This window comes from Arachis hypogaea, chromosome 5, assembly GCF_003086295.3.
Source record: "Arachis hypogaea cultivar Tifrunner chromosome 5, arahy.Tifrunner.gnm2.J5K5, whole genome shotgun sequence".
In the NCBI taxonomy this organism is placed as follows: Eukaryota; Viridiplantae; Streptophyta; class Magnoliopsida; order Fabales; family Fabaceae; genus Arachis; species Arachis hypogaea.
The window spans coordinates 23,113,103-23,124,111 of NC_092040.1; the positions used below are offsets into that span (position 1 = coordinate 23,113,103).

Below are 11,009 nucleotides of genomic sequence, written 5' to 3' on the forward strand. Positions count from 1 at the left end.
CACAAAATTCAGTTAAAGTTTTAGATTTGGCTACAACAATAATTTCTTAAAACTTTCCTTGCCGAAGTACACTTTTGATGGAATGAAGATGAACCTCTAGATGGAGATAAGGAATATTCGTTGCTATCTTTGTAAGATCGAGTCACATTTGTTTCTGTTTAATTGTACTCAGATAATTTGAATCATGTAGATATATAGAGTAAGCTACAAATTGATCCTCAAAAAGCTTGGCCGAATCCAAAAAACAAGAAATAGATTTTACTGACAAAAAGTAGGAAAACAACGACATAATATAAGAAAAGAGGCACAATTCACGAGCATTATGGAATGAAATTTTGTATATGCTTCTTTGAATCTCTAAGTCCATCATAAGGCTTTAAAATCAAAGGTAAAGCAAAGTGTTGAGAAAGTTGGAAATTCATGACATCAATAGTGAATGATCTAACAGCGTTTTGTCCGTCTATTTGAATCGTAAGTTGATTATTGTCCTACTTTTGTGCCTATGAGACATGAATTGGATTAGATTCGCCTTCCTTATCTTCGTCATTTATTTTCTTTCATTATTTTCGTTATTGTCATTGTTTATTAAATGAGCATTAGTAAACTCGACTAATTAATTTACTATTCGTTGGTTTTTTATCGTCATACGTTGATTAATTTATTATAACTCTTACTATATGAAAAACTCAGATGATATTGGAGGAGGTTAATTGTCAGTCATGGTTAATCTTAAGAGTTGGAGCACAAAAAAAAATTAATTTTTTAGGCCCACAGTGGGCGGCAATTTTTTTATTCGACTATAGAGATTCTCTTATTCTACTATGCTTGATCTTTGAACTGGAAGAATTATATGTCAATTACCGAAAAATATAAAGAATGTGAACATCTTTAAAAAATATTTCAATATTTAAGTTAGTGTTTGAGGTATTTTTTTTATAAGCTAATTAATTGGGTCTGAGAACGTACTTTCTCCTTCTGCTTAAATTGTTTTTATAAAATAAAGAAAAATATGGTCGTTTATCTATTTTAATTATGTTGTTCATGAGAATAAAGTCTCATTATTGTCTTTTTATCATTTATAGCTATCTATTTTAATATTTGAGTTATATCTCATTATGACCAAGTTATAATAGATGGATCACCATTCATTTAATCGAAGCAAAAAAGGGTTTTCATATATTGGATTGTTGTTAGAATAAAAAGTTGAAAACAAGATACAACTAATGTAGTCTTATCATAAAAAGAAAAACAACTAATATATAAAAACCTTTTTTCTTTCTAGACATAATTAGTTCGATCACCTCTTATAGTTATGGGCACTCAAAAAGGGGGAAATGTCTAATGCATATTATTATTTTATAAGGGGAAAAAAAAGAGTATGATTGCTTGTCATGTCATCGTAGTTTAAATAAAAAGAATGCTGATTTTAATTCTAATTCGACTCTATAATGCATTTGCAAATTAACCAAAATGGCACGGATTGTCCAAAAGTTCAGTTTGTCTGGCATAGGTTGAATATTTCTTGTCATTCTTTGGATTTGAAAAACTGGTTCTTGTATCATAGCAGATAGCATCCGTTCAAGTTCTTTTTGGGATTTTGGTGGATACGACGAGTAAGGAATAATGACATATTTAATCCCTATGAAACTTGGCCTCCGAAAAAAGTGATTTGTCTGACATTAACCTCAGAAAAAGAGTTTAGAAATATTTTTGAATTACAACGTATGTCCCTTCCCTCTACTCTAAATGGTTTTTGGAATCCCTCATCCATTGATACTTTTAAGATTAATTGTGATGCTAGTTATTTTGGTTCGGGTGATAGTGTTGGTTTTACTTGTGTTATTAGAGATTGTAATGGGAGCTGACAAAGGGGGTGTTTAGAAATGATTGACAGTAATAGTATTCTTCAAGGAGAATTGTTTGTTATTTGAAGAGGATATCTCTTAGCTTGGGATGTGGGTCAACGAGATGTTATTTGTGAGACGGATTGTGTGGAAGCATTTAATCTTGTTACTCAAGATGGTTTTGTGTTTATTGATCCATTGGTGCTCAAAATAAGAGATATCATGCATTGGAATTGGCATATTGACTTTCGTTTGATTATGAGAGATGCAAACACGATGGCAGATACTATAGCAAAGATGGCGATAAAATTACAACTTTTACATGTGAAACTTCTTTCACCTTAGGAGTTTAAAAGTAGTCTTAAATAGAACTACTCCTCTATTTAAGCAGTTCTTTATTTTATTTGTTTTATTTTTCTTTGTTTAATTTATTTGGGTCACCAAAAATTAATCAAAACGGCAAGTACATCCACTCACGATTGAAAAGAGACGTATTCTCTTATAAAATGTACTACCTAATTAGGGGTGGAAGGGCCGGGTTATCCAAAGGAGATCAGATCGTAGCTCGACTCATTTTTTATTCGATTTGTTTTATTAAATGAGTTAGATTTAAATTTTTAAAAAATTTATTAATTAAAAAAATTTAAGACATGGACTTTAAAAAAATTTTTACAAAATTTATTGAACCAAAATTCGTTAAAATATAAATTTTTGTAAAAATAAATTATTTTTAATTTAAATTTTTAACCTTAATCAAGATTGTAGGTTTTTTTAAAAAAATGTTTATGATTATGAATGGTAGCTATGTTATGATATATAACTAACGATTGATATATAAATAAGTTATGAATTATAAATAAATTATGAATTATAAATAAATTCTAGAATGTATTTAATGTTAATTTAGATTTTTAAATTTAGTGTTTTGAGTTATAATTCAAAAAATATACTTTTCAAATAGGTTCACGAATTTAGTAGACTTTTAAACAAGTTGGACTATAATCTTAAAAGAATATAAGAAATAACAGGCTTAAACTTCAATCATCTATTTACAATATAAATTAGACTCGTCTAAGTTAAAATTTGACTTAACTTGATTCGTCTTATTTTCATTCCTATATCTAATAAAAAAAATTCTGATAATAATGTATTTTTTTGTTTGAAAATATTGCATATAATTGAAGAGAAAGTCTTTCTTATTGACTTTATTTTTTAAATATTTTTATTAAAAAATATTTATTACTAGTGATGATAAAATTTTAGATAATATAAAAAAACTTGACTATTTCTGTGAATATATTTTTATATAAAAATAATTATATTATAAATTAGTAGATAAATATAGTTAATTTCACATACTAAAATTTAAATCATTTAACAATTCATAATATTATTTTTGTATAAAAATATTTTCCTAGAAATACTGAAATAATCAAAGGAAAAAAGGAATGCGAATTGGAAGTAGAGAAGATCCAAGGGTTGTTAAAAAGAGCACCAAGATTTATTAGTAAGATAGATAGATGGATTGTAGGGATGAGATTGAATATGGAGGTGCATGGTGGTCCCCACGCACTCACTAACCATGGCAATGCAAATGCAACACGCAATCCACTGTACAACACAACTTGTTCACTCGTGTATGAGTCAGTAGTCTAAACCATACAACACATCCAAACTCCAGAGTATATGTCTATCTATTTGGATTTATTTTCATTTTTCAATATGCCCTTGTACTACCATATGGTGGTTCACCCCGAAAATAAATAAAATAAAGAAAAATATAATGAATCCCAAGCCATTCAATGATCATGTATGTGTCTATATAAATCAGTGTGTTGGGTCCTTATATCAACTCAAACTCACACAACACTATACCTAGAGAACTTAAGTGCCTTATTGATTCTATATATCTATCTATAGTTAATTACGTGTATATTATATAGTGTGGCATAGAAGAATTTAGAAGATGCGTTCATCAGAGGATAATAAGGGGTCTAAATATTCTTCTAGCTTTCCTTATTGGTCCTTTCTATGCTGCAAAAGTAGCATTTCTTCATCAGAAGTTGAACCAACCCATGAAAACAATATGATGAGCAACGAATCTTCAGAGTTATCACATGCCAATGAGAAAAAGAAGCCCGGTGGATGGAAGGCCATGCCTTTTATCTTAGGTCTTATTAATAAGTCTCAACATTATTTATTTCTTCTAATTAAGATTAATTAAGTCATAATTGAATTTATTTGTGTTTTGTGATTTTATACAGGGAATGAATCGTTTGAGAGGTTAGCAGCATTCGGTTTATTTGCCAACTTTATGGTGTATTTGACAAGAGAATTTCATATGGAACAAGTATATGCTTCAAATATTCTAAATATATGGGGTGGTGTCACTAATTTCTTCCCTTTAATTGGTGCCTTCATTTCTGATGCCTATGTTGGTCGCTTCCGGACCATAGCTTATGCTTCATTTGCTTCTTTTCTGGTAACATTTTTTACCTAGCTCTATATATTCTCTCCCCTCCCCTCTCTCTCAATTCCTCTTCTCCTTTTTTCTATTTTTATAGTTTATTATTTTTTTTAAAAAATGCATGAGTTACAGAAAGATATTTGGTCTGTTTGCTCTTGTATGAACGATGATTAAGGCCAATATTATGGTGTCTTTCATTTGGTGCATGTGTAATTTTTGTCTAATTTATTTTTTATAATAATTTTTAAATATTTAAAATTTTTAACTTTTATACTTTTAAATTTAAAAATTAATTAATTCATCTTTTTTAGCAATTAAACAATAAATTTTAGACACTAATAAACACCGATGATTAAAAATATGTGAGAAACCTTTTTAAATAATCATATAAACTACAAAAAAATGGGTACAATAATAAATTCACTTATTATAAATATGTTTTGGCGTCTATTATTAACAATAACAACCTAATTATAAAAATTAAAGTAGATTAGAAATCAAATTAAAAAATTATAAAAATTTAATAAAATTAAAGTATAAGAACTACTAGAGTAATTTATAATAATTCAATCTAAATATATAATCTTGTGAACTTGCCTAGTCATTATCAGCACTTAATAACTTTATTGCAAGTTTGCAACTAATGAGATTCTGGTGAGTTGTTTTATTTGTTATCGGTCGTTGTTCAGGACGTTTAAAAAAAAATAATAATAAAGGTATTGATTTTTTTTTTTTTCATAATGACCAAAACAGTGTCATTTTGTGCATATAAAAGGCGTAGACCAACCTTTCCGACAACCTTTTCCCTAATCCCTCCATTTTTTTTTGGTAATCTTGTTGCATTTGCCCAATTAGTTTAAGTAATGTTAGGTATTTAATTTTTTTAAATTATTTTATTTATTTTAAATTTAAATTTTAAGTCATAAATGTTTAATTTAAAGGGAGCCACTTAGATAAAGATGTCAAAAATATCTTTTTTTGTAAGATATTTTTTAAAAATTAAATTTTAACATATATAATCAATTAAAATGTATTATTTTTATTAAAATTAGATTGGACAAATCAGTTTAGCAAAAAAATTAATAAATTAAATTTTAAAATGATATAAATTAATATTTGTTATAAAAAATTACTACAATATCTCTATTACAAAATACAACTAAAATATTTCTATATATATATATATATATATTAATTTTAAAAACTTTAAATTATAACTCTATAAGGATAAAAAAGAAAAGAGCTAGAATTTAAAATTCTCAAAATTAATATATATAATAAAAGTATTTTAGTTATTTTATATAATAGGAATATTGTAGTTATTTTTTATAAAAAGTAATATTATTTTAGATGGATTCAAAATTTGATTCATTATTTTTTAGTTAAATTAATTTGTCTAACCTAATTTTGATAAAAATAACATAATTTAAATAATTATATGTATTAAATTTTAATTATTAAAAAATATCTTTAAAAAAAGACATTTTCTACACCTTTATGGGAGCATCCGAGTAAGTAATGTATGTGTGCGTTCACGTGATAGTGCATTTCTGAGTCAATTACTAACTCAAAGTGAATCCAGAAGAATATCTTCGGATCTCATTCTTTTCCATTATGTCAAAGCTAAGTTAGTTTAAATGTTTAATATCAAGAATACCCTCAAAGTCTTATAGTATGTTAATATCTTGAATTTTTTCTCTCTCTCACTCTATAAGAATAGGTGGATACTACAATGAAGATTTTATAATTGTCTTCATGTGAATATATTTCTTTTTGATCTTTGGATAATAGATTGTATGGTTAGATTTTGATATTTATAAAAGTGTTGTTTTTGTTTAAAGTGTGGCTAAATAAATAAACCACACTTTTAAACAAAGCATCTTCATGAAAAGATATTTTTGTCATCTTCATTTGAGTAGTTGCCATAAGAATAAGTTATCAAGTATTTTCTACTCTGTATATAATCTACCATATCTATTATATAATGATCGGAGAAGTTTGGTATATTTTTTTAAAAAATCGAAGACTCAAGCTAAAAATTTTTTAATTAAAATGTAAAATATTCTTATCATCTTAACTAATATTATATTTATTATTTTTACCCATATTTAACACATAAAATAGTGGATTAATCTAATATAAAATAAAGCACAAAATATTTAGTGACATTTGATAATATACTATAGATAAAGTAAGAGTTTAATTTGTTTTTATATATTATAGTTTATGTTCATTACGTAATACGCTTTTAATATACAATGATAGATGTTATTGTTGAACGAATACAATCAAATTGCAAATATTCATATTGATTTGGACACATGAACTTAAATTTATTATGAATGAAAAATATATGGATGGAGTTGAGTAACTTGAATATACCTTCTAATACCTTGTAAATAAAATGAGGAGAAGAGAGGGAAAGAAAACGAAAATGAAAAAGAAAATTGATTGCATCAATATTGTTAACACTTAACAGTTAAAGTAACCGTTTTTTGCTCCTTGGTCCTTCCACATATCAATGACTTTGTACGTGACTTCCCTTTTATGTCATGTCATTATTTTATTTTGCCCTTCAGTTCCTTATTCCACAGAATCTTTCTTTTTTTTTTTTAATTATAAGAATGTTATATGTACCATTTTCTTGCATTTTTTTTGTATATTTTTTATTTTGATATTAAAAGTAATTAATAAAAAATAAAGTATTTATCTTTATACCATAAAAATATTAATTATACAATATATATACAAACATCAAATTTGTTTATTCCTTCTTTTAGTAGTACATATACACAAACACGTTTTTAACCACTTAATTGATGCAATAATGACATATTACTGTATCTATAGTTACGTTGCACTTAGCATTTTATTATTATTCAACTAACATTATTTATTTTTATTATTTGTTGAATAGGGTATGATGGTGGTGACTTTAACAGCTTGGTTACCAAAATTGCACCCTCCAGCATGCACTCAAGAGCAGCTAGCCTTAAACCAATGTGTTAGGGCAAGCCCATCAAACATTGGTGTTCTGATCTTGGGTCTCACCGTGATGAGCTTAGGCTCGGCTGGCATAAGGCCGTGTAGCATACCCTTTGGGGTCGACCAGTTCGACCCCTCGACGGACGAGGGGCGAAAAGGAATCAATAGCTTCTTTAATTGGTACTACACAACGTTCACAATTGTGTTGGTGATCACCCAAACAGTTGTTGTGTACATACAAGATGAAGTTAGCTGGAAGATTGGTTTCGCTATTCCAACAATTTGCATGTTGTGTTCAATAATCTTGTTCTTTGTGGGAACAAGGATTTATGTTCATGTGAAGCCAGGAGGGAGTGTCTTTTCTGGAATTGCACAAGTTCTAGTTGCTGCCTATAAAAAGAGGAAAATTGAGCTCCCAAGTGAGAAGCAGGGTCTTGGAATTTACTATGATCCACCCTTGGATGGCACAGCAAATCATGTTTTGTCTAAGCTTCCTCTCACCAATCAATTCAGGTAACGTGTCCCTAGCTACTAACTAACTATTATTATTATAAAAATATTATTCATATATTAAAATTATTTATTAATATATATAATTTAATTTATTTTTAATATATTTTTATATTTTAATATGTATTTTATATTAATCACTAATTTTAATGATTAATTTTCATGTACACCCATCATAATCGTATTATTGAGGCGTTTTATTAAAAGTTTTTGGTTGGAAAGTTTTTGTTGTTACTTGGGTAACTTTTGCCAATGCTTTATTGATCGTCATTCAGCAATAATTATGGTGTGGGGGTCAATAATATCTGTGAGAAATCTACATAAAGATTACTTCTAGAAGCTGCGTTTATTTTTCTTATATATGCCCATAACGACTGTGAGGGACACAATAATCCTTTTATTTTAATTTATACATGCAAAAATTGAATTTAAATCATCTAAAGTGAAAAAAATAAAAAATTAATTATTATTAATTTTATAAATTTTATAAAATATATATTCTACTATTTTAATTTAATAGTGATTAATTTCTTATTTTATCACTTTATTAACTTCTTAATTTTAAAAGATTTTGATTGATAAAAATTTATAAACGTTAAGAAATTTGTTTTCTATTAAAACAATTTGGTAAAGAAATTACTAACATATATCTCATTCTTTCTAAACTATAATAACAGACTACTAAAATAAAAAAAAAAAAGATTCTACAAAGGTTATAATTTTCTCTTATAACATTTTTTTATTATATAATTAAATTGGTATTCTTTCTTGCTCTATCCTTTTTAGTTTTCATTTCTTTCCCATAAAAAAAAAAGGCAGGTCTAACTCATTTTTATGAACTTACATTCATTTTTATTGTGTACCTAACCATCCACATTAAATATAAGAGATAAATTCGCTTTCCACGGAAGAATAGAAAATAGGTACCAACTCAGCGACTCATTTTAATATTCTAACTGTGTTCAGTGGCTTATCTTATGTCAGTGGTTTGAACAAAGCAGCCATAATAATGGAGGGTGAACTAAAGGAAGATGGGAGCAGAGTAAACCATTGGAGACTAGCAAGCATTCAACAAGTGGAAGAAGTCAAATGCTTAGCAAGAATATTCCCAATTTGGGCCGCAGGTATTCTAAGCCTAGTTTCCATGGCCCAACAAGGAACATTCACAATCTCACAAGCTTTGAAAATGGACCGTCACTTGGGACCGAAATTCCAAATCCCAGCAGGGTCCTTAAGCGTCATTTCACTCCTCACCATAGGCTTCTGGGTCCCATTCTATGACCGAGTCATGGTTCCATCACTAAGGAAAGTCACAAAGCACGAAGGTGGCATCACGTTGCTCCAAAGAATTGGAATTGGAATGGCTTTCTCAGTCTTGTCCATGGTTGTTGCTGGTTTGGTTGAGAGGGTTAGAAGAAACGCCGCAAATTCGAACCCGAATCCGTTGGGAATTGCACCCATGTCAGTGTTGTGGCTTGCCCCACAATTGATTCTAATGGGTTTGTGTGAGGCGTTCAACATAATTGGACAAATTGAATTTTTCAATAGACAGTTCCCCGATCATATGAGAAGCGTTGCTAATGCATTGTTTTCTTGCTCTTTTGCGGCGGCTAGCTATGTTAGTAGCATATTAGTAACCACGGTTCATGGTGTTACTAGAACACATAGCCACCCAGATTGGTTAACTAATGATTTAAATGCTGGGAGGTTGGATTATTTTTACTATCTTATTGCTGTGATTGGAGGATTGAACTTGGTTTATTTTGTGTTTGTTGCTCAAAGATATCGTTACAAGGGGAGTGTTGATCTTCAAGAGAAAGATCAAGATGTTGAGTTAGCTTCACATAATACTAAAGATTAGGGAGAATTAGGTTATTATTATTACTGTAATGCTATAATAAGCTCATGTGTATGTATGTATATAGATAAACCAAAGAGAAAAAAAGAAAAGAAAGATGACATGACCTTCTCTTACTTTTTTGGAATGTTATGCTAATGCAATAATAATAATAAGGTTCAATATACTCCTTCTGTTCCTGGCTCTAAAGCATGAGACTCCCCAATGAGTGTGGTATATATATATATATATATATATATATATATATTATTTCTGAATAGTAAGATAAGATGACTATTATTAGGGTGAATACGGTGTCTATAAAATTTTACTAATATTTAAAAAGCATAGTTAAAATTAAGATAATATTTTTCTATTATTTAATAACACATTTTAATTTAAAAATAAAAAATAAAATTAAAAGTGTGATAAAATTAATTAGTAAAAAAGTGTGCTACTAATTTTAAGTATATTTTTAAAATAATGTCAAACTTTCAATCACTATATCTATTATAGAATTCCCGATATATCTTATACCGAATTTGGATACCAATTTTTCTTGGGCACTTAGAGGTTTGAAAAATAAAGATGATATTAAGATTATATATCTCAAAAAATCCGTACCCTTTATTTATATATTTATAGTAAATGACAGAAATTAAAAAGAAAAAAGAATTCTAACTCAATCCTTGCAGGACCAGTGAACTCTTAAAAAGAGTGTACCTGGACCAATTGCTATCTTTAGGTTAAGTTTTGGAGTTTGGGTGTAAAACCATGTATGGACTTGCTCTTCTCACATTGAGATCATTGCAAATTAAGAACAACTTATAGTTTAGTCTAATTTAAGAAAGATTCTAAACAACATAAACAAGTTAAAAAATTAATTTTAAATTTATTTTAGAATTAAAAAATTCATTAAAACAAACACTACCCCAACTAATTCTAATTTCACTTCAAAAAACCGTTTTCTCTTTCTACTAGCCGCACCTTTTTCTTTCCCATCTCTCACTAGCCGCACTGCTGCTCCGTGTTGCCGGTCACCGTCACCCAGCGTCCTCCGTCACGCAGCACGGATTCTTCCTCGCGCCTCCCCCACCTACGAGCCATCACAGCTTCGTCCCCCGCGCGCCGCAACAACCACCGACTACGCAAACAAAGTTGTCATTCGTCCTTTTCTCTCCTGCGCCGCGCCGTGCGTTCTAGACGAAGATGCCGGTCCTCTTCTCCCATGCGTTTGGTCGTGTCTGTGCTCCCTAGAAGCAACGCTACCACTGACCACCGTCCAACAGCACGGCATCGTCTTCTCGCGTCGCAGCCACTACCATCACGACTTCCTCTCCTGTCGCAGCAACCTCTGCCTAGACGC

The 11,009-nt window shown here is 29.1% G+C and overlaps 1 protein-coding gene across 1 annotated transcript; it reads left to right on the forward strand.

Annotated features, from left to right (window-relative positions):
* The first annotated feature begins 3,493 nt into the window (after window positions 1-3,493).
* On the forward strand, window positions 3,494-9,830 carry LOC112800954 (protein NRT1/ PTR FAMILY 2.13). The gene is made up of 4 exons (XM_025843421.2): window positions 3,494-4,015; window positions 4,109-4,326; window positions 7,229-7,809; window positions 8,791-9,830. The coding sequence occupies exons 1-4, from the start codon at window positions 3,811-3,813 to the stop codon at window positions 9,665-9,667; spliced, it is 1,881 nt and encodes a 626-aa protein (XP_025699206.1). The 5' UTR covers window positions 3,494-3,810; the 3' UTR covers window positions 9,668-9,830.
* The last annotated feature ends 1,179 nt before the right edge of the window (window positions 9,831-11,009 follow it).